The sequence below is a fragment of a genome, unplaced genomic scaffold, assembly GCF_019419815.1.
Source record: "Pyrus x bretschneideri cultivar Hongxiangsu unplaced genomic scaffold, Pyrus_bretschneideri_v1 Contig47, whole genome shotgun sequence".
Lineage (NCBI taxonomy): Eukaryota > Viridiplantae > Streptophyta > Magnoliopsida > Rosales > Rosaceae > Pyrus > Pyrus x bretschneideri.
The window spans coordinates 2664094-2688812 of NW_025999784.1; the positions used below are offsets into that span (position 1 = coordinate 2664094).

Below are 24719 nucleotides of genomic sequence, written 5' to 3' on the forward strand. Positions count from 1 at the left end.
CAACAAAAAATTAATATAAGTGTGGACGAGATAAAAAATGGTATGTTGATAACACCAACTTTTTATTTTACTTGTTCCTTGAACACCGGTTTTCAGAGTCAAATAATGTTTTCTTAGACAAAAAAAAAAAAAAAATGTATGAACATTGGTTAAGATAACCGGAAGAAACTGACGTCAACTTTCAAATTTTGTCCAAATTGAAGGCAGCAGTACTCGAGAAGAAGACGTATCCCTTCCACACCGCACGATAGGATATCAACACCTTATAACTAATCTATTTAATTCCGTCAACTCTGTCAAAACTAGAAGTTCTTCAACGTGGATATCCAATCAAATTCAATCTTAGGCACCAAACGCGACGAAACGGAACATATGCTCACCATGGTCCTATGGTTAAAGTAAAGAAAACAGAGCTTGGTTTTCTCTATCCTTCTCTTTCAAGGCTTACTTTGTATTGCAAAGAAACTGAAAGTAATTTGGGTTACTTACAATGAGATGAACATTCTGTTCAAAAGTTCCGACATAAAATTTACATGAGAAAAGTAAACACATGATAACAGAAACACATTTGTGACCGGCACCGGGGCGAGCGTGGTTCTCGCCCGGCAGACTAGGCCGCGTGGTCTGACGAGGAACGATAAATCTCATTAGCATAAGCTGAGGATACATAAACTGCATTGTAAAGTGAACTATGGCTTCGGCCGTAAAACAAGTATACCAATGCTCCTATGGCAAACCATACAGAGACGCGGATCCATGTGGCAGCTCTACGAGTATGAAACATGTTATCAGTTGTGAATATAGCATATTTCGAAAGTCATGGATCAATGTATTCAGATTCTGGTTTTGGATTTCGATATGAATTTGCTTATTTGCGTGTGTGTTGCGAGGGGAAGGGAGGACTCACCCGAGACCAATTAGTAAGTAGGTATTTATGAGAATGCAAGCAGCAGGCAAAAATGGAACAAATGGACAACTGAAACCTGCAGAGAGAAACAAACGGTTGTGGAGTCGTAAAAATGATTTGCTTCAACTTTCGAGGATGAAGTCCACTCCAAACACAAGCAGGAAACAAAGAGATGGAAATTCGAGAGAATCGAGGTTTCTAGATGAACCCATCAACATTGAGTAATGCCATCAATCTCAGCAATATTTATAGGATAGATATTAACCGTACCTCCAGTGTGTCCAAAGCTGTGCCTTGTATCATCTTGATCAATACAGGTCAGCACAATTAAGCAGCACAGCAGTAGAACGCCAGACACTCCGCACACTGTGAAGCGAAGAATGCTGGCACAGTAAACAAGTTGGCAACATTAAACTAAAATCTGATGGAATTGTTAGATATATATGTCTGAATCTCTGATCTCATCTCTTTCGACATATGATTTACAAAGACAAAACTGCATATGTTTCTAATGGAATATACCTAAATCTTAGACTACCTAGATAGATCTTAATAGGACGTTGTTCAAATTTTAATAGCTCCAGTATCATTTTATACAACCACAAGCCCAAAAATCTAAAAGCTGTTAGGGAACGGGCCAACAATGTCTATCAAGCAAACAAAAGCTTTGTCTTAAAAATTTAACAGCCTATCACGAGTTGAAATTCTAGTCAATGTACAAAAGGCCAGCCATTAATCAAACATCAACCTGCGTAAAATGTAATTTAAAACATGACAAACCTGGAAACGCCTTTAGCTGAAGCTGCAAATGCAAAGGTAAAAGTCCCTATACAGAGAAAGGCTATGGCCCAGGCCGCAATCTTCCGCCTTTTTTGTTCATTTCGATTGTCTGTATGATTATTTGTAGTCAAAAAGAGGAACATCATATAACAATTGTCTAGGGTAGAACCTTAGTCAATCCAAATTGTAAACATCTTCATTTAACATGGGATGTGGCCCTAGTGGCTAGTGGAACTATGACCATCCTAACTTCAAACAAAATTGACACGGTTTGGATGTTTTCTAAACTAGTTTTCTGTAATTTTAATTTCTTCAACCAGATTGTCATAGTTAGGTTTCGTTTACAATCAAGGTAAAATCAAAGAATCCGTCAATCAGTTAGACTGAAATATCACGCACCTCAGTTGCATGTGGGACATAAGGCAGGGACCTTTGGAAACCAAAACTAACTATAGTGAGCTCATTGAAAAAGTATTTCCTCTAACTGATTGACGGATTCTTGTAATTATCCTTGATTGTAAAGTTGTAAACAAAACTCAACTATAAGGACCAAATTGAAAAGAAGAAAAAAACACTAGAGAGATCTAATTGAAAAAAAAATACCCTAACCAGAGGGATTGGTCATTTCCCCTATTTTTAATCCTCCATGTTCAGTGAGATTCTGCTTATTCCAAAACACAAGCGTCATGAGTTCGGTACATTCAGTGCATAATCTGTTTTCCCATACTACAAATCACGTGAGCTACTATTACCTTGTGATAAGACTTTCTGAATCAGAGGATAGCCAAGTGATGCCTCCCCTATTTCACGTAAATATTGACTATCATCCTTAGAGGAGCCAGCAGGAAGTGGAAGGTTTTCTCTGTCACTTTCCTGAATAGTACGACCAGTTTGCAATGATGCTGACGTAATGGACTCTTTAAGTGCTGATGAAAGTGGCACTTCATCTGGTGGCACATATCGTAGTATCAAAACTGAAAGTGCAGCAGTTGTAAATGCAAATAGTGTACCAACGCTAACCTGTACCCACATAATATACACTTATGAGGATGAAAACGTGAAAACGACAAAGATTCATCTCCCTAGAGAATAATAAATTATAAATATGTGCTCAGCTTTTATCTCCAGTCAAAAAACTTTGGTTAACTTACCATCCCTGCCAATTGGGAAACATCCATAAAGAACGTCAGAACTGCAGGCAAAAATACCAGTTGTAACAGTGCTCTTCACAGGAACTTGGGTTTTTTTATTAATGTCTGAAAAGAATGATGGTAACAATCCATCTCTAGCCATTGCCATCAGGATCCGTGGCTGTAAAATTGAAATAAAACAAACCGAGAGATCTCGGATTACCAGGTGGAATAAACCTCTGATTCGTGATAATGCAGAGAACAAAGTGCCTCCAAATAAATGGAAATTCAGGTGAGGCAAGCTCCTAAATTTAAACCTGGCAACCTAAATACTTTTTAGATATAAGGAAGGGTGCCTTGTAGTCCTGTCTCAGTATGGGAATGCAAGCAAAAAGACTTTCAAACAGCAAATTATTTTGGCATTGACACAAAATCTTCAGGAAGATCTATATAAAACTGTCAGGAAAGTTCGATGGAACCAACCAATATATAACTGAAAAAGCAGTAGTAAATGTAAAAACTTCCTAAAAGTGCTGTCTGCATTAGTAAAACTCCACTATAAAGAGATTTATAACTATGCTAAATTAAAAAATAAGGTACTACTGACACACCTGAGCAAGAAGCGAACCCAACAAACTTGCAGAAAGAGCAGTAACTGCTCCCGTTGTTATAATATACCTGCAGTCCATACATATGAATCTTAAAACAAATACTTTTAAATGGAAGGCACTCAAAGTCCTAGTGAACGGAGTACCAGAAACAAGAAGAAAATATGCTTACACTGCCCATTCCACCCCATAGCTTGCAAATACTGAGGAAATGGGAGTATCTGGATCTAAGTCATAGTATGGTACTAAGCCGGTTATTACAAAAGATACAAACATGTACAAGATGCAACATATAAACAATGCTATTCCAATACCGAGGGGCAAATCTCGTTGAGGATTCCTCACCTGCCATAAAAAATATTCTCTTAAATTCTTGAAGAACAACACGACAATAACATTATATAAAAAATTTGACTTGACATCTGATACAGCAGAACGGCTTTGAACAAGAGATGTGCAAACCATTCATTATGAAATTTTGCTTGAATCCTTAACGGGTGAGTGCCCGCAACCAATAACTTTTATTGAAAACTGAAACTTACCAGCATACATAAGTGTTCATTAAGTGACTCATCTGGTCAATTTTGAGATTCTTTGCTAAATTTCCATGCTTGTACTATAGTAAAGTTTTATATTACCGATCATTTAATCCTCTGCCACATGGTGGTTTCTAAGTAGTAGCTGCCTTTTGTAGACACTTCCAGTTTGCCCAAAAGAAACCTTTGACAATCTAGTGATGCTTTTATTTACAACTAATCGTCCAAAAAATAAAAATAAACATTTCCAGCACAACCTAACTGCATATGAATATTTCCAGCAGGCTCCATATTCATCACATAACACAAATAAACTGCTACAAAATTTTTTTTACCTCCTCAACTGTGCTAGTAACTGAATCAAAACCAATGTAAGAAAAGAAGACCACAGCAGAACCAGCAAACATCCCGTTTATTCCAAAGGGAAAGTACCTAAAAAGTTAAAGTGCAATATGAGAAAGTAGTTTCATGAGATTAATCTATAAGAAAGTGAAGACAAAGCATTACCCGCTAGAAAGTTCATATCCAACCCATCCATTTTTTAAACCCAAATAGCCACCTGCTATCATGATGAATAGCATGACAGAAACATTTACTGACGTAACAATCATTTGTACCAATGAACTCTGAGAAATCAGGTCGTTCGCTTTAGTAAGAAATGCAAGGAAAATAAAATTTGAATGGATGAAAAAGATTACAATGATACTTTTGGGAAAAAGATTACCTCCTTTATCCCTGTGCACAAGAGAAAAGCGACAATAAGAACTAACACTGCTGCACATGGATCAACCACAATACCAAGCCCAGGGATGGTATGACGGGCCAAGAATGAAGGTAACTTATCCAAGCCTCCAAAAAACAAGGCCTGATTTCAAAGTAAAAAACAGAAGGACCATATGGTATCCATTAACATTGGGGACCTCCCACATTGTTTGCTAGAAAAACTACTCAAACTGAACGGACAAATTACTTCGAAACATGTGATAATTTGTAATAAACACCATGAACTAAAACAGACTACAGACTTCTCTGCTGCGTGAGTATACCATTATCCTCCTTTGTTCTCTAGTAAATTATTTTTAAATTTGTACTGACACTCTCTCACTCATATATGGAAAGATATCATCAGATTATTTTATGTCAATTTACACATGTAACTCATACGAAAGTTAACTTCTGTTCCAATTGTTCTAAAATCAATTCATTTTATGTGAAAAAGCTTCAGAACTGAAAGGCATTTGGGGAAGTCTGCTCGACCTTCAAGGCTGAGGATGATCTCGTTTTCAACAAAAGAACAACTGATAATACACAGAAGAAGGAAATTTTGAGCAGCAGATGCCAGTATAATAACTCAGTATTTTAGGCATTTCAAGGTTACGTGCCATATAATGGCACAAAGAAGCCTTGTTTCACAAGTATGCAAAGCAAAAAAGCAAGACTGGTCAAATGATACTACAGCTGGTCCTCACAGGTACATGTTATTATTATTTTATCTAATGCATTCTAAAACAATACATATATAACAGTTAAAGTGCCAACATGTCTGTGCAAACCAAAACGCAAAAATAGAGAAGGCTGTGATTGGTCGTTGCAACAACCTTTGCATTTTCACTTGTCCACACTGTGAAGGCTCCCTCTTATCCAGCGTGTTTTTGTGTGTGTGTGTTTACATATTTCTCAGCAATATATTTCAATAAGCACAATTGCATATGACATAGTCAAGAGAAGACAAGATATATACACTGTACCAGATTTGGGGTTATGCCACGAGCAACAGCAGCACCACCAATGGTATATTCTAGAATCAGAGCCCAACCTACCAACCAAGCAACACTAAAGAAACCACATGACGCGAGTCACTAACTGAAGGTATCATAAACATAGATAAAAAGAAAGATTTTCATGGTTTGGTATCTATTCAAGGATCAATCACAATAACATATTCCCCCACCCATGTCTTAAGAAGCACTTAGCAATATGCCTGAGCAGCTTAACCATGTTCTCAAACTTAGCACTGTTTTTGTCCTATAATGAAATTGCCTTTTATTTGAGTGAGAAAATTTACAACCAGTATGCCTTGAAACTAGTCTATTAACAAAGAATTTTGTTACATCAAACAGGGCCGGCACATCATATAAATTAATGTGCACTAAGGATGATACTCTGTTGGTAGATAGCACGGGTAAAGACTATCAATAGTACAGTACATTCAAATGATTAAAAAGATTTTACAGTACCCTTCTCCAACGCATATGTATGAATAGTGATAGGCACTCCCAGCAGATGGACAACGACATGCAAGCTCTGCATAACAAAATGCTGAGAGTGCAGCAGCTATCCCAGCAATTAAGAATGAAATGGTAAGTGCAGGTCCTGCACCCTCTCTAGCAACTGTGCCGACAAGAACATAAACTCCAGCACCTATTGTAGCTCCAACTCCTGATTGATAGGAAGTTTAGAAAGAATCATCTCTATGCTTATAAGGAAATGAGACGTACAATGAACCTAGCATGAGCTCGAATTGAATGTTGCACACGTATTTTGGTTCATCAATGCTAAGCAGTGTGCACTCATCACATGGTTAATTTAACACAATGAGGAAAATCCTAAGAGCAAATTCTTCCAAGCAATTGCAATAAAACCAAATGAACCAAACTCATTTTATATTTAAAAAACAAGAACAGTAAAAAGAAAGAAAGGGAAACTATTATGCTAACAACCCCATTAAACAGTGACTTGAGGAACAAATTACTTTCAACTTACAGACAACAACATAAGAAAACATTATTGAATTAGCTACATTCATACACTACATACCACAAACTTGAATGAACATATCACAAGCTAATAAGAAAAGAAAAGTGCATATGTGGGTTAGGCCCGTTGGTCAGAGTAGTGTGTCCGCCCCTTACGTTTAAGTTCGAACCTGATCCCCGTAGTTTAGAATATCGCATTATCGAAAGTGAAAATAAGAAAACAAAGCAAAACCCAGTTCCAGAAAGCAAGGGAGAGAAGCAAGTTAATGGAATTATTACCAATGGCAATAAGGTCAGTGACAGATAATATCCTAGCCAATTGATGATGCCCCTCCCTCCTCCCCACATGAACTGAATCAACTTCCTTCCTCTGAATCAAACTTCTAAACCCCAAAAGCACTTGCTCCCACCAACACTTTGCATATCAGCACTTCGCAAACCCAACCAAAAACACTCAATTCAAAAGCACTTTTCGCCTGTTCTACTATATCACTGAAATAAAAAGGAATAAATTGTGGGTTTTTCTCAGAACAGTTTGGAGATAAGGGAGTTTATGAAGGAGAGGGGGAGCAGGATGACACTGCCACTGGGTTGTTGGGTGAAAGATGGGTGCTTTTATGGGGATGGTGGCCGAAGGTGATAGATTTCTGGGGATGGAGGTTGATAGTGATGGATATATTCTACCAAGTAAGTAAAGTAACAAATATAGAAATTACAGCAGCAGCAGCAGCACAAAGTTGTACACTTAAGGTAAGAACTGGACAACGAGGGGAAGAGGTGGAGAATTGCTTGCATTTTTGCAGTGTACCCAACATTCCAATCTTCACGAACCTTCGACCAATAATTTCTAAGGAAAATATACTTACTCCACCAATTTGCTTGCCACAAAAACAAATTTAATCTAATACAAAATTTACGATATGCAAACACTTTTAAAATGATTGAAAAATGTTTTTGGTGTGAGTATTTTTAGGTTCATTTAAATATTTTATCGAGAAAATATATTTCTTGCAGGAAGTATTTAAAGGTTTTTTTTCAGGATTTACTCATAATTGGTTTACAAAAAACATTCATTCAAAACGTTTTCAATCGGTTTAAAAGAATACTCACATTGTCAAATATGAGCCTAAACTCAGCCATGGATCGCATTTACTTTTTCCATCAAAGTTTAATAATTGTTGAATTTATTGGTTTATAGGTTGTTCTATAATTCACCGTTAGGCAAAAGACCTAAAAATGTATTTTATATTTGTTTTATTCAAAGAACCAAAGTAGCGTTTTGCTCATGTTTCAGTGGATTTTCAAATTGTACAAGATCCTCCTGCGTCACAAGTCTTGAACGATAAGAAAAATGTTACACTGACATTAAGAGTGGTGAGCAAAATACACTCGGAATCAATCGGAGCCACACCAAAGGCATGATAACTTATGTACATTTTGTTCTGAAAATCTCCGCCTTAGGCGTTAAGCCTCTTATTAATCTCTAGCGTTTAGAAATTAAATAAGTGCGTCTAGATCGCTTAGACGCCCGTCTAAATCTCGACTCTCGCTCAAACAGATGCATTAGCCGCATCACAGATCGCACTAAATGCACTGCAAAAAGCACAATTTTCTTGGTCACTTTCCCTAGCGTTAACGTTTGCAGCTTTACAAACACAATAATTACTCTCTAGTTCATCAAACAAATAAACGTTACAGAAAAATAACAACAGCCATGCTTTTTCTTATTCTGTCATACATTCTTCTTTTATCACATAGTTTTGCTAGTCCTTTTTCCTTCCATCTACTCGCATTCAAACCAATACACACATCCTCCACGTCAATCATCTTGCCTGGGACTCCTACTCCTACTCCTACCTCTCGCATCGCCACCGTCGGAAAGCGGGGCCCAAATGCTTTGACTTCTCTCGCCTCCGTTTTCCCAGGTTCGTTGCCTTACGCTCCTGTCATTCGTATCCCCTCCGTCAGAAAACTGGGCCCACACACTCCGAGTCTTTGCCCCTCCGCTAAGTTCCTCGTCGCATCCAGCGACTGTCTTCAGCAGCTCTGACTGCAGCAGCGGGCAGTTTTCCTTGAGATACTCAAAACCATCCGATTCCATGACGGCTGCATCAAACATGTCAATCAGAAAGTGTAGAAATGATAAGTGAGCACAGAGAATTAGGAGACTGGCATGTAAAGTGCAATAGAAACGACAGGCACCATTCTCGATTCCCAGGTTTTTGGTAACTGCAGGATCCCCAAATTTTGATCGTAAGAACTCACTTGTAATCTAAGCTTAAGATTTTGATATTTGTATAACTAAATAAATTGACAACGAAATACTAAAGTGAATGCACAATCGTACTGCAGATTCATCACAAACACAGAGAGGAGGGGAAGGGTGGGGAGAACAGAGTGGTTGATGGCTCTACTTCATAAAGCAAACAGCAAAAGCATATCATCCTTGTTTTGGGAAAATAATGCATACTGTTTGTAATTTCACTCCCACAATATGTACTTTCAAAAGTAAAAGCATAAGCAATCAAGGCAGCAAAAGCATATCATTATTGGTTACATGCAATTTGACTCCCACAATCTGTATGTTAAACTCACTGTTATACGGCAGGTCCCACTTGCATGTTGTTTGATTGCTCATGCAAAACCTCAATTAGTTTTGGCGAGCAACATAAACCTAACCAGGAACTACAAGTTATCCCAGATATGAAACACTTAAAGCTGCTAGAGAAATCAGAAAGCTCGAAATTGAGTCAGAATCAGATAGGTTCCCTACTCCTACCATCCTCAATCTGTCCTTTTGCTACTGGGTAAAAGGGTCTGCGTGAAGTTGGAAGATAAGTACCCCTTATGTTTGTTATGCACTATTTGATTGGGTCAATCAGCTGCTTTCGTGTATTTGCATAGGGGCAGATGGAGAATCGTGATGGCAATGGAAACAAATCTTTTTTATTTTCCAGGAAAATAATAATATTATCGCAAAGAGAGAAAACTACAGAGGACCAGTATATACACAAAAGGCACTTAAAAAGCAGCTGCTTTCCAATTTGAAAAGTTTGTAGAGAAGAAGTATCCCTAAACTTGAAAGAAGTATACCAGTTTGTAGAGAATGAATTGGTTCTTCAATTCATTCATATTACTACGAAACTCAAAATCCCAACTCAATAGAAACTGAGAAGGAATAACATACGCCCTAGCTATGGAGAAATTGAGATGCTGTGATAGACTGTATAGTCTAGGAAAAACAAGGCATAAGGTATTTTCCAGCACCTACCTCTGTTCCCAAAACCTGACCCTTTCATCATTACCCACCAAAATTGGAAGCAAGAAGAAAAACGAGTTAATCCCTTGATAAATGTCTTTCCATGGCCTCCGACTTGATCCCTTAATGACTAGACTGGAATCCCAGCAGCTGCACTCCCTAATTGTTTCTGATAACAGTATACAGTATACCAAAAGGACACACACATAACTTATCCTGATTCAAACCCCTTACCTACCCCTTACATAAAGTAAGAACCATGAAAACAGAAAATTAAACAGGGAGGACATACCAACTAGGTTTTCAGCAGCAAACTTTAGGCATACAGACTTTAGATCCATAGCACGATAACGGTCGGCCAAGGCCAGAATAATGGCAACAGAATTAACAGACATAATCTTGCAGAGAACAGATTCACACATCAGTCTGAGTCGAGGTAAGCCATATTTGTCTGATGCAGCTAGCAACTTCGCAGCTAATCCATCAGATAGAGATGACATGCACAGTGAACTTGCATCTGACAACTCTTCATCTTCAATAAGGTTATCCGTGTATATGAAGTGTAGCAATGCCTGCTCAGACAGCACAAAAGACATTAGATAGGAAAGCAGGATGAACTTTGTTCATAGGAAGCAAACCACCTAGGATAAACTGGTATATTATATTATTTCCAAATGCCAAATGACATACTACAACAAATACAACTCAATCTTACAAAAGCATAATTTTAAAGGAAAAGAAATAGTTGAGAAGCGTTACCTTAAAGACCTTGGGATCCATATCTGTAACAACTATATCATGATTCTCTTCTTCCGTTCCATCGAAAAATTCTTTTTCAAATAAAGGAGATCTAGCTGCCAATACTAGCTTGTGAGCATGAAACCTTTCACCACACACATTAAATGTAACATCTGAGCCTTCCTCATTCTCCAAAAGCATACCAAAATGATCCCCAATATCAGAATCGGGGACTTGTATTGAGTGCAATCTTGAACTATCTATTGCAGAAACCACAACACCAACAGTGCAATTGATTTTCAAGCAATCATCCTTGAGGAAACTTGATGATTCGAGCAGCGTCCTTCTGAAAAATCGTTTGTAGCCCCTAAAACCCAATTGCAAATAAGTTTACTTTAAAATGTATAAACGATACGGAGTTCAAATATCATTACATAAAATCTACATATAAAATCTGTTAGTAGTCAAATACCATCCATTTCTAAGACAAAAACACAATTGATTACAAATAGCAATCCTGCCACGCCTACCAGTACCAAAGTAGCTATTCAAAATCCTATTCTCAATCTAACAAACCGCCAGTCTCATCAAAGAACTGCAAGAATTCATTCATTCACAACATGCACAAACTCATTTCCAATTAAGTAAAGCATGGAATTAGCGAAAAAACTGCGAAAAAAATATTCATTAACAACATAAGTAAACTAATTTCCAATTGTATACAGCATAGAATTAACGAAAAATTGCGAAACACATTCATTCACAACATACGCAAACTCATTTCCAATTAAGTAAAGCATCGAATTAGCGAAAATTTCAAAGAATTGAAATGAACCCAGAACAAGAAACCAGCAAAGTGAAATTACCCACCACATGCTGCCCCTGTACTTGAGGGTGTAAGGCCCACTTTCGAGGGATCGATCGAAATGGCTATGGACCTTGTGCTTGCCATTAGGACCCTGATCAACGAGAGTCAATTCGAAGAGAGCTCGAACGTCGGTGCCCTCGGAGGCGAGGGCAATGAAGACGGAGACGTAGGCGGAGTTATCCTCAGGGTTTTTACCATCAGGGTAAAAATAGATGGCCCATTGAAACCCTCCGACGGTGAAATTCTCACTGGCAATGTGCTTTCCGACCCCAATTCCTTTGGCCAAGGAATACCCTTTGATGATGAAGTTGTGGGACCCGTTAACGGTTTCCGTCACGAAGCGCGAGCTCGACGGCGACGCCAGAGACCGGCCGTTCTTCTGCCTGCCGGATATCATCTGTTTCCGAATTGGGGATTGCAAGCTCGAAATCTGCAATTTCACAATTCAGCAGTAACCAAAGTAGGTCAAAAGCTTTTGACTGGAGAATTTGATTGATTTTTTTCCTAAGATTTCTTGCAATTTCTGAGATTTTTTGTTCTTTTGGGTGTGTGGTTTTGGCGGTATTGATGGATTTCACCTGAGAAATTGGGATTGTGTTTTGGCTTGAGAAAGAAGCCGATTTGGTATGTTTCTCAAAGTTTCCTTTTTCCATTTTAATTTCTTTTTATTTTTTAATACGCGGGTAAAAACAATTTCGTTCCACTACGAGATGAATTCTTCTGCATCTAAAATGATCTCTCGTAACTTTATTTGGAAAAAGATCTTCGTTGGATCTATTTTTTAGTGAATTTGAAGATTTTGTAATCGTATTTGTTCATCGTACATCGTGTGATCAGAAATAATTTAAAATTTAAAATTATATAAATAAGGTAGAAAACATTACTAATAATTGAATAATTCATTCATAGAGATAATAGACACAATTCACATGGATATAGTAAATCTTGCTTGGGTTGCTTTACTAGATTGACATCTTACCATTCTTGATCGTAATAAAGGTCGATGCTACCACATTGAACCTGTTGTTGGAGAAGAAAATCAATTTATTGTTTATGTAGCTTAATCCTTGGACTTTTTGAAGATTATTTGGTTACATCACTTGAGGTCGTGAGAAAAAATTTTCCCAATTAAATTTGGGGTGTGCTATCCACACACCCCATTTTACTTCTTACACACCCCTTGATAACTTATGTCCGTTGATCTTCTTCAATTCATCCAATCCGACGGCCAAAAATTAAAAAATGTGTGAGAAGTAAAATGAGGCGTGTGAATATCACATGCCTTAAATTTAATAGTCAATGTAACTTAGTCCACCTTATGTTATCATTAATTTATCAATCTAGCCACTTAATAATACGTCCGAATTATATTTTTCCTCAATTACATGTGAAAAATCTTAATTTCGAATCTTAAAGTGGAAATTCGCAACCAATTTATTAGGCATGGTTTTCGTGTTCATTTTCAGTTTCTTTAAGTATTTTATCTGCATCAGAAAACTTCTTGTAGCAATATCATGCACCTTAATTGGGTCTCACTCCTCTTTTCGTAATCCCAATAACTTGTACGGTGCATTTGTTCTCATCACTCTTAAGCAATGGTAATGTTCATCATTTTATTTATTTACGTTGTATAAGTTTAATTTTGAGATATTTATCCACAACACAAATTTTAAAATTTAAGTTTATATAACGGAGATACATAAGGTGCAGCACCATCACCGAGGCCGGTTAGAAAAATATTTCCAATTTTGAGATCACAAGCGTGCATGGGGAGTCCTTTCCCTCTCCACATGAAAGAAAAATCTTACAATGATGCTCATTACCCTATTTATCTAAGTTTTGAGATTAAATTTCGAGATATGCGTAATGAATAGACACAAATATCAAAATTTAAACTCATCTAACGTCATTAATAGGGTGACGAGTATTACCACTATTTGAAGGTGGTGAGCAATAATGCACCCCTGAAAATTAATGCATGCACTTTATTTTGATGATACAAGAAAGGTTTACATCGACTAATGAGATATTTTAACTCCATTAACTAAATTAATCTCGGAATTTCGACTAAAAGGGTGAATGCTCTAAAATAATTCATTAATCTTTCTTTTCTTTTATGCAAGTGACATCACGGAGGGGAAATCAAACTCAAGACCTCGACTAAATAGGTGAACACTCTTCACTAACTGAGCTACAAGCCCTTACACGTCGAACAATTATTCATTTCAAGTAATTCCACGTGCAAGGAACTTGTGCTAGTCTATTTACTGCGCTTCTCCATTCAACTAAACTCCTGCCAAACAAGAAAGACCCCAAAGCTTCAAGCGCAGACGGAAGGCCGCGAGCATGATCCAACACAAGCTCGCACAGCTCTACATACTGCTCCTCCGGCGGATGGCCTTGCTTAAACGCTTTCCAACAAAAAAGGCGAAGCGCTTCTTCGTGATTCAACGCCTGTGCCCTATAAATCCTGTCAACACGGTATCTGATCAGCAAGTTTTCATCCCTGGTTGTTACAATGATTCTACTTCCTGCGCCAAACCAATCGCGGCTCCCAGCCAAGGCTTCTAACTGTTCTAACCGATCCACGCCATCAAGAACGAGAAGAACCTTTTTATAGCGCAGTCTGTTCCGGATTGCATTGACTCCTCTATGTACATTCCATATCTTAATATTCTTATCCACGAGGATTTCCGAAATAAGTTGTTCCTGTAAAGGAACTAGGCCTTGTTTTTCATAAACTTCTTTTATGTTAGCAAGGAAGCTGCTGCCGTTGAACTGACCAGATACCCTGTCGTAAACAACTTGAGCAATTGTCGTCTTGCCTATACCTTTCTCCCCGTAAATTCCTATAATGCGAACATCGTTCACCCCCATATCCAAGCAGAGATTCAATTCCTCCACTCGGGAATCGATTCCAAATAAATCCTCCGGCACGCTTGAAAGCTTTTGGCTCAATTGATTTGATATCTCTTTGACAATCTCTTGGATAACTTTTGCCTCGTGCCTACAAAACAGACAGCAAGAACTTTGTGTGTGAGGACTGAGGAGTCAACAATAAGCCATAAACACACAGATACAGATACGTAGTATAGTTTAGTTTCTTCACTGAGACTGAAAATTTGATTGAAAGAAGCGAGCCACGATTTCAAGCATCATGTAAAAATGCACTCTGATTCCGTATAGAGCAGCACATTACTCACTTGAGAGCAACATAGCTACGTAATTTCCTTGAAATTACGTGATGCAAGAAGCAGGATCCAAATTCAAAATGAAATCTAGCATTCACATTTCGTGTCCGCTTAGTAAATCAAACAGTCTTGGTTATACAGATATACAGTGAAAATATACACAGCTCAAGTAACTTAAAAGCTCCAAATGCTGTTTTCAAAAACTCAAGTCTGATTTTTTTCTCAAATATCACATAGAAAACATGACTCGATCCTCGAAAAGGACGGACTTATATGCACAATTCGAAAGAAATCTCTGTTCCGGTTATCTAAAATTTGATAACTGAATACAATTTCCTCTTTTTTCAACCTACTTATGTAAAGGGTAAACAATGCCAAACTTTATCCTCTAGTAGGTGTGCTGCGTCTGCTCAGAATTTCCATTCGGCAACACTGTCTAAGTAGTTACCTTATTTATGTGCTAAACCATACGAGGAGTCAATCATAAGTATGCATCGAATACAATCCAAATATCGTTATCTATGTGAGTTGAATATGAAACCTCGCTCTTAATGAGTACCATTAAGTACTACCGTACTAGACCCAGGTGTTAGTGACGACTAATCAGTCTTTTTTTTCTTCTAAAAAGGGACCAGCTAGTGGCCGAAAAGACGTACAGAGGCATTTCAGCCTTCCTTGATCACTAACGTATGATTCACTAGCGCCAAAAATCGAATCGTGCCAACGCCAGGCGTTTCAACTTAACTAACAAATATAGTAGACCAATTAAATTTACTAATTTTAATCTTTTTATGCCAATTAGTGTGGGATTAGGCGAGCGGAACTACGTCTAAGTAATTAAATTGGTTGATGACAACTTACTTGTTATACAAATCCCACCCAGAGAGGCTGGCTGCATCTCTCAATGCACCTCTCCAACTCTCCACCTTGTCCATGAAATCCTCCTCATGCTTCCTGAACGCCTTCTCAAAATACTCCCCCCTCTGCTTCCTCACATCCGACGGATCCACATCGTAGAACACCGGAAAAACGATCTGGCCCGTCGATTTCATGCACCGGAGGATCTCCACGAGCTCGTCCAAGCACCGCGCGAGGCGGCGTAGTTTTTCGAGAAGACCACGATCGAAAACCTTGATTCTCCGATCGACTTGAAGACCTCGGAGGAAACGGGCTTTCCTCTCTCGAGTGCCTCATCGTACCGGAAGGCGATGATCCCCTTCTGGTCCAGGGCGGCGCAGAGGTGGTCGGTGAAGTTACGGCCGGTGTCTTCGCCGCGGAAGTTGACGAACACGTCGTAGATCCACCCTTCGTTTTCGTTCTCCATTTCTTGAAATTCAGTAGCTCTCTGAGATTTTTGAGATTCGAATTCGATGGAGGTTTGGCTGTGCTTGTTGACTTATATTGACTTTGTTCTGCCGCGTTGGGAATTTGGAAACTCCATGGAATTCTCGTGGAAGATGGAGGGAAGGAGGAGAGGCATCGCCAGACAAAAGTGGAAACTCAGCTTCTTTCGTAAGCAAACGTGCGGGAAGCGCGCGTGCGGTTATATCATCCTCGGATGCGGTCCGGTTTGAGATGGTTTGACATTAAAAACATTTACCGGTTTGATTTGGTTCGATTTTGACCAATATCAATAAAAAAACATTCAACGTTTCATGAATTTTAACTTTCCAACATTCTAATTTGATCAAAAGAATAAGTTTTTCCGAACACAAAAATTCATGCTAGTGTGCTAGCAAATAATTTTGTTAGTTACAATGTCGTGTAAACATAAAATATAAACAAATCTCCAATTGATAATAGTCATAAAACTTATAATGTGGTGACGCTAATAATATGTTAACATGTGTAAAATAAATAAACTAATAACTAAAATATATATAATCAGTTCGGTTTAGTTTTAGTGGGTTTCAAAGGTAAGAAAACCGAATAAAAATAAATAAATCTGTTCGGTTTGATTTTTAAATTGTTTAACTTTTGTCTGGTCAAAATCAAACCAAACTGATCAAATGGTTCAAATTGGTCGGTTTGGTCAATTTAGTCGTTTCAGTCAGTTTGATGCTCATCCCTACCTTCATCTCATTTTAGTTTAGATGAGTATCCCTGTAACGAAAAACGGGAACTGTTCAGTACTACGGTGTAATTGTATTCTTTTCTCGCTTTCAAGAGTTTAAACCAAATCATAGAATATGGACATTAGACACCCAAATATTTATAAATTAGTCCGCAGAAACCCTTGACTCTAGCTGCAGATCATGATCAACCATTCCATCATCTCATTGTATTTGCATCTCCCATTTCTCATCAGCGGTTTCATGGCGGCATTAAAAGAATTTGAAGCGGCACGTGGCGGAGACGGCAGCACAGAACTAGAACACGAAGAACGGGGAAGTGAACTTCTGTTACCCAGAAGTTACTTGGATCTGTATTACTGCTTGCTGGGAAGCCCTAGTACGGACGACTGAAGAACAGGAATACCGCATACTTTATGACAGAACAGACACACATTAACTTAGCAATAACTTGACAGACAAGGAACCCGGGAAAAGCAAAGTTGCCAAAGAATCAAAAGTAGCAATCCAACCAGAAAGGCTCTGAAGAATTTGACTGCATTTCCAATCATCGGATTGACTTTCCTGCTTTCCCGGCGTTCGACTTCATCATAACACTCGTAGATATCACGACTTTGTCCAGTTATTATGGCACCTCTTAGTCCTACTGATGATTCATCAAAATCAGCACGGAATATCTCCTCCATGTCTTGCTCGTATACCAGACGGAGCCCACACATTTTCACCTCCAAGCCAGGGACACTGGACTTGAACGAAGCCTGAATGTGTCTACATTTCCACCACTCAAATGCACTCTCTGGAAACCCGTTGCGCGTTAGGTAGCACAGCCAAATGTGATCTGACTCGATCCATATGTCTTTGGTGAAGGGAAAAACAATGCCAGGGCTCATTGTACCTTTGTCAGTATCCAACTCACACCGAATCTTTGGATCATCTGTTGAATTCAAATCTACACAGCGGATGGTTGCATTCTCGCAGACTCCGAAAACAGCAGATACGGCAACTCCCTTGAACTTACTACTGCACCAATGTGGACGTACCTCGATACTTAATGAAGTGCCCACACTCTGATGCATGAACCATGTTGGTATTTCACTTCCAGGAATAGCACTACTGAATCCAGCAAATGGTTCCTGTACAACAATAGGTACAACTTTTATCACATGTTTACTTTGCAGCAATATGTATGCGAGGTATGAGTATCATTCTCATCCGGACATATCATTCGTTTACTAACTCATAAGAATGAAAAAGAAGGTTCCTTGTTAAAATTACGTATGCCAATCAGGTACTGATGAACTGCCCACCCTGCCTTGTTCATCCCATACCTTAAGAATCATGTGAAGTGTCTGTGTGTGTGTGTGTGTGTGAGAGAGAGAGAGAGAGAGAGAGAGAGAGAGAGACAGACAGAGAAACCTGAGAATCAGCTTTCATTGATGATTGAAGATACTTTCTGAGCATGAGAAAGGTCAGGTTAATGCCTTCATTCCCTGCCAATCTATAGCAGTTAATAAAACTGAACCCCGCCCATGCTGAACTGCCTGCAGACAATGGATTTGAAAACGTTTCCAGTGACAAACAATCTTGTGCCATTAGTTCTCTTACACTCGATGGAATGTCTGGCAATAATTGAAGCCTCTTGCAACCATTTAAGTTCAGTTCTGTAAGCTTTGTAAGTTGACTGATGCTTGCAGGTAAACTATCGAAGTTGTTTCTATTCAGATTTAGCTTCACCAATGAGCTTAAGCCGCCAAGATCCGAGGGAAGCATTCCTTCTGATAGATTGCAGTCACTTAGATCAAGTTCCGTTAATGAATGTAAGCTTGACAAACACGGAACCAGAAACCCCATAGAATCTTGACGTCTTCTCATGACCAATGTGGACCAAAAGGATGAAATCCACGGAGTAGATGGCAGTCCATTACATCCGCGGAAAGATAATAACTTAAGGTTCTTCAAGAGTTCAACGGAGGGTGGTGCTTCTCTTATAGCTGTTCCACCAATATCAAGATCCTCTAATGATTCTAAATGCCCCAAGTTATCAGGCAGTTTTTCAAGTTTTGAGCAACCAGATAATGCAAGAACTTTAAGAGACTCCAACGCACAAATGGAGCTCGGAAGATTCACAAGGCCTTTACAGTCTCTCATACTTAAATATACAAGGCCGGGTAGATGGTCGATTGTTGAGGGAAGTTCTCGTATAGGCTGTACCATCTAACGACAGTTTGAACAAGTGTTCCATATTTCCAACAATCTTAGGGAACTTTTTGAGTTTTGTGCAACCAGAAAGAACAAAAATTCTAAGGGACTTCAGTTCTATGGAGCTTGGAAGACTTCGAAGACTTTTACAATCTTTCAGATTCAACAAAACAAGTCTTTTAAGCCCTGTGATGGACGGGTGAATATCAGATAAACTTGTACAACCTTCGAGGATCAGCCTCTCAAGGTTTGGGACTTCACTAAAATCCGGGGTCTTGATGAGACTTTGAGAGTAGCTTAGCTTAATGATTTTCAACTTCTCCAGAGGCTTCTATACATCCAGAAGAAAGGGAAAAAAAAAACAAAGAGAAAAGGAAGAGAAATTAAATTAGCATTTACTGATTTGCAAACTTTTTGATGAAATCACATGTATAACAATCCACAGTACCTTTATAACTTTCCAGAGTTCTTCAATGCGGCTATTACACAAGCTAAGTTCGAAAAGTTTTTCTGGTCGGAAATTTGATGGGAGAGATCTTGAAGGATATCCGTGCCATTTGAGAACTCTTAACTCATTCGAGAGATATGTAAGCTCTTCGGAAAGGTGCACATTACCTAATTTGAGCATCCGCAGTTTGTTCATTTTAGAGAAGGCCTCAGTGCTCGTGTGAACCTCCTCGTCTGCACGTGAAGTTAGGACTAAGCCTTCAATGACTTCGGTACCCTAATTAACAAGAGAAAACATCAAGACAAGTGCATGATATAGCAGACTAAGTAGAGTAGAACAGATTATAGTTTTGCTTAGTCGTATGTTAGTATCTGAATTCAAACTGCACCAAATCTCTTACCTTATTATTCACTAGTACATCATAGACATCCTCGAAAAGCCACAACCTGCTGCGTTTTCCCGGCTCGCTACGAGATTCTTGGCGAACAATTTCCCAACCCATCTCTTGTAGTAAATCATGCATCCATAACATATTATACGAAACACTTATGAGAGACTTATCACTTAATACTCGTATTCCAATATCTGAATGAAAGCCAAAGCTGTCAAGTATCTTTGTTACTCGAGCTTTGTTCTTCCACTTGAAGAAACAAGCGATATCTAGGAACATGTTTCTCTCCATCTCCTCTAGTCCTTCGAAGCTTATTCTAAGTATATCGAAAACTGTTATGTTGGGAACTTCTTTTAGTTTATCCAATGCAGTTTTCCACTCAGATACATTCCTGCGAAGCAGAAAGGACCCCAAAACTTCAAGCGCCAATGGAAGACCATTAGCATAATTTAAAACAAGGTAGGAGAGGTCTAGATATTCGTTTTCCGGATGGTCTTTTTTAAATGCTTTCCAACTAAAGAGCTCAAGAGATTCATCTTGATTCAATTCCTTAGCCTTGTATATTTGATCCACTCCATGGCGAAGAAGCAAATGCTCGTCTCTAGTTGTTATGATGATTCTACTCCCCAAACCAAACCAATCATGTTTTCCTGCTAACTTTTCTAACTGTTCTGATTGATCCACGTCATCAAGAATAAGAAGAACCCTTCTATGCCGCAGTCTGTGTCTTATTACACTGGAACCTTTGAAGACATCCCATACATTTACATTTGTTTCCATCAGGATTTCGGAAATCATTTGTCTCTGTAAAGAAACTAGTCCACGCTTTTCGGAAACCTCTCTGACATTAGAAAGAAAGCTGCTACCATCAAATTGGCCCCAGATTCTGTCATACAGAACGCGAGCAATAGTTGTCTTACCTATTCCTCCCATCCCGCAGATCCCTATAATGCGAACATCATCTAACTCTGTCCCTAAGTACGTATTTATTTCCTCCAGACGAGATTCTATTCCAACTAGTTCCTTGGAAACTTGTGAGAATGTGTCACTCAGTTTACTAAATATTTCTTGAGAAATTTCACGGATAACTTCTGACTCGTGCCTGCAGGACAGACATTCTATGTTTTAAGCAAGCAGTAAGCACAAATCAATGAGTGAAAATATTCCGAAGGGCAAAACCAAAAGTTTGATTACCTATCTTGCACATGCCATCCAGAGAGATTGGCTATCTCCGTCGTTGCAGCCCTCCATCTCTGCACCTTCTCTACATTTCCCTTGAAAGATTCTTCGTGAGTAGCAAACGCTTTCCCAAAACTCCCTGTTTGTTTGCGCACCACAGAAGGATCCACATCATAAAAAACAGGAAAAACTGTTTGTCCCAGTTCCTTCATGCATTTGCAAATCTTACTAAGCTCGTCCAAACACCACGCTGAAGAAGCATAGTTTCGCGAGAAAACAACTACCGCAAACCTTGATTCTTCGATTGCTTTGAGGAGTTCCGGGGCAATGGATTTTCCTCTCCCAAGTTTGAGGTCGTCTCTGAATGTCATGATTCCTTGAGGTCCAAAGCAGCAGTACAGATGGTCAGTGAAGTTCTTGCGAGTGTCTTCGCCTCTGAAACTAAGGAAGACAGTCATATGTGCATTGCGTTGGATGCGTTTGTATGCTACTGGAAGCCATTCGGAACTTACGAGCTTATCGGATTCAAGCTAACGGAGACAAATCAGATAACATTGACGGAAAGTTTCTTGTCAATCACAACTCTTGGATCAGTGTAATATGCAGGTGAATTTCAACTTTGGGAATCCCTGTGAAAGTGGAAAATAATAGTGATGAGAAATGCCCAGGCAAACCATTAAAGAGTTTATACAATATTTTGTAAAAGAAGCAACCCTAAATCAACAAGGCTTCTCGCTTTCTGCAGGCCGGAAAACATCTACCGTACGCAGCCTTACCCATGCTTCGCAAAGAAGCTGTTTCCACGACTCGAGCCTGTGACCTTTTGGTCACAAATGAGCAACTTTCCGTTGCGCCAATCCTCGCGTAAAGTGGGAAATTAATCTTTTAATTTTTTGTTAAATCATGTCACTAATACACAACTTAACTATGGATATAATAATTCAGATGGTTCAAGTTGTCAAAAACTTAATTGAATGTGTGTTCTCAGGTTTTTTGTTTTGTTTTGTTCTTTTTCCTTTTTAATTTGGCAATCTCTTCATCATGATTCATATACACACAAATAATGCAACAAATTCACATACCAGTTACGTCGAACAGCAGCAAAGCAAAGCAAGGGCCTCTCCTCTGCTGCTTCTGCTTCTGCTTCTAGAGAGAGAGAGAGAGAGAGAGAAAGTAGAGAGAGAAACCAGTGAAATCCCAGCACTTTCTAGTTCTTTGTATTTGCTTCACTTCATGGTAAAGTTGTACAGAACCAACGCCAAAAATAATAAAAAATAAAAAACGGTCGAAAAGTATTAGGATAGGATGGAAATCCTGGAGTATGAATGATTTGGCCTAATCGTAGAAGGCCACGTCGTTTAAGAAATAGAATTATGGGGTTTATCATTACTATTACATATTTGCCCCCTAAACTTTTGGGTTTTTACCAGTTTGGGCCCTTACCCTTTTTTTCATCCCATATTGATCTAAACTTTTGAAAATGCACTTAATTGGGATAGAAAGTGAATTTCGTTACATAAGTTCAAAAAATGACATATAAGATTTTTTGTAATTTGGGTAACTTGTCTACTGTGATCAAAATGTCCATCTGCGATATTATTGAGAAACAAATTTGTAGACATCGAAATTTCAGTAAAACAAATGTTCACCAATGCATTAAAGTTTTGACGTGTCAAGGCATACATGGCATACGCCACGTGTTGTACAAATTGTACACATGGTGTTGACTCAACAAAATAGGGAAGAAATACCCTTGAAGGATTAAACAAGTTTTTCTTCTCATTTGGGCAATGACAAGGCAAGTACATTTCAATCCATTGAGGATCAAAACAAGTTTTTCTTCTCATGTTGGCAATGACAGGCAAGCACACTTCAATCCATGACGATCAAAGCAAGTTTTTCTCATTGGGCAATGACAAAGCATACACATTTCAAGTTTAAAAATGGTGTTAAGTGGAAATTAGACCATAAGTTACACCACTTCAAGTTTAAAATGGTATTAAGTGGGAATTTAGGCCATAAGTTACACCACTTCAATTTCAATATTGCATTAAGTGGGAAAATTAGGCAATGGTGCTTGGAAAGGAAAAAAATATTTTGTGGTGGTGATTCATTCTCAAAGCCTATAAATAGGCTTCTCCATCAAGGTATCAAGCATCAAGGAATTCACAAATACATTTCTCTACTCCCAAAATGGAAGAGAATACTCCACACACATCCAAAATTCTTGAAGCTTTGAAACTCTAAAGCTCTCAAGCATCCAACCCCCAAATTCCCAAGAATCCCGAAGAATGGAGAAAGCACTCTTCATTCTTCGTCAAATCCTTCTTCAAGATCAAGCCCCAACGGCCCTTGAAGAACTTCCACACAACCATTATTCAAGATCAAGCCCCAACGGCCCTTGAAGAAAGTGTTCATTGTTCATACACTCATTCTTCAAGATCAAGCCCAAAAGCCCTTGAAGATCCATTCATCAACTGTTCATCCTAAGATCAAGCCTCAACGGCCCTTTGGATCAACAAATCCACACATCCAACCGTTCTTCAAGATCAAGCCCAAAAGCTCCCTTGAAGAACTTCCAACAACTCAAGATCAAGCCTCTCCCGCTTCTGAAGAAAGTGTTCATCATTCATCATCCGTTCATCCTAAGCTCAAGCCCCAACGGCCCTTTGGATCAACAACATCAACAAATCCACACATCCAACCGTTCTTTAAGATCAAGCCCAAAAGCCCTTAAAGAACACACAACTATTCTTCAAGATCAAGCCCAAAAGCCCTTGAAGAAAACCAACTGTTCTTCAAGATCAAGCCCAAAAGCCCTTGAAGATCCGCTCATCCATCAACATTCAAGATCAAGCCCCGAAGGCCCTTGAAGAAACTTCCATCAACCTTCAAGATCAAAGCCACAAAGGCCCTTGAAGAAACTTACAACTGTTCATCCAAGATCAAGCCTCGACGGCCCTTGGATCAACAAACCTACACCCTACGAAGATAGAATCAGAGGACCAAATTTGAGAGAGATCGTAACCCCAAAATCATAAATTATCATAAATTCAAACAGACGGACCAAAAACTCACATCACCATTATACATTCACGACTCGCACTTTTGCGGAAACAACAATGAGGGGATTGAGAGAAAGATAGGTTTTCTTCATGAGTAATTCATTTTCTATTTTAACTTGTACAAAATTTGAAAGTTTTCATTCATCAAATACATTGCATCTAGTCAGTGATCTAATCCAATCCAATCTTAGACACCAAACGAAGCCTACGATTTCAAGTTGAGAACACCCTACAATGATGATCCTTAGTTTCCGTTTCTGTTTGTGGGGATGCGTAGTAGAGTTTGTTTGGAAGTGCTTTTAAAATTGTTGAAAGTTATTCTCATAAAAATGTTTTTGGAACAAATCCTTAGTAAAAATGCAAGTAAATAAAAAAATACATTTAAAGTGCTTCTTTTTATGTGCTTCTTACAGGAAGTACACTTATAATGCTTTTAGAACTAAAAGACATTTTCGCTAAAGTGCTTTCATTCATTTAAAAACACTTCAAAACAAGCCAGTAATCGTTTCCATGGTCTTTGGGATATTTGAGCTTGTTATTGTTATTGTTATTGTTGCTATGCTTTGCCAAACAAAATTTTGCTCAAAACAGT

General features: G+C 38.6%; 3 protein-coding genes across 3 annotated transcripts; all 3 read right to left on the reverse strand.

Moving 5' to 3' along the window:
* Positions 1 to 430: 430 nt before the first annotated feature.
* On the reverse strand, positions 431 to 7526 carry LOC103934988 (cationic amino acid transporter 4, vacuolar). Its single transcript, XM_009344755.3, is given in 16 exon segments — positions 431 to 767; positions 908 to 983; positions 1178 to 1290; positions 1688 to 1796; positions 2440 to 2707; positions 2839 to 2883; positions 2885 to 2998; positions 3429 to 3495; positions 3598 to 3770; positions 4297 to 4393; positions 4469 to 4587; positions 4686 to 4826; positions 5710 to 5794; positions 6199 to 6400; positions 6997 to 7107; positions 7110 to 7526. Coding segments are annotated over 16 exon segments (1908 nt in total). The 5' UTR covers positions 7141 to 7526; the 3' UTR covers positions 431 to 610.
* An 818-nt stretch (positions 7527 to 8344) lies between these two features.
* Positions 8345 to 12222, reverse strand: LOC103956258 (BTB/POZ and MATH domain-containing protein 4). Its single transcript, XM_048568081.1, has 4 exons — positions 11585 to 12222; positions 10736 to 11081; positions 10269 to 10548; positions 8345 to 8823 (listed from the first exon to the last, which is right to left on the reverse strand). Exons 1-4 carry the CDS (start codon positions 11977 to 11979, stop codon positions 8537 to 8539), a joined length of 1308 nt encoding a protein of 435 aa, XP_048424038.1. The 5' UTR covers positions 11980 to 12222; the 3' UTR covers positions 8345 to 8536.
* Positions 12223 to 13547: 1325 nt separating this feature from the next.
* On the reverse strand, positions 13548 to 22299 carry LOC103935009 (disease resistance protein RUN1). Its single transcript, XM_048567958.1, is given in 11 exon segments — positions 13548 to 14589; positions 15635 to 15860; positions 15863 to 16118; positions 17191 to 17234; positions 17291 to 17978; positions 18262 to 19047; positions 19049 to 19375; positions 19493 to 19768; positions 19893 to 20985; positions 21078 to 21691; positions 22145 to 22299. Coding segments are annotated over 10 exon segments (4926 nt in total). The 5' UTR covers positions 21521 to 21691; positions 22145 to 22299; the 3' UTR covers positions 13548 to 13802.
* Positions 22300 to 24719: the final 2420 nt, after the last annotated feature.

What these genes read in the sequence shown, in the direction of transcription:
- LOC103956258 (XM_048568081.1), bottom strand. Translation starts at nt 11,979, where the DNA reads ATGATATCCGGCAGGCAGAAGAACGGCCGGTCTCTGGCGTCGCCGTCG. An exon ending in TGGATCCCAAGGTCTTTAAG is followed by an intron (nt 10,549 to 10,735) that starts GTAACGCTTCTC and finishes CTGTCTGAGCAG; the next exon opens with GCATTGCTACACTTCATATA. An exon ending in TGCTGCTGAAAACCTAGTTG is followed by an intron (nt 8,824 to 10,268) that starts GTATGTCCTCCC and finishes TGTTTGATGCAG; the next exon opens with CCGTCATGGAATCGGATGGT.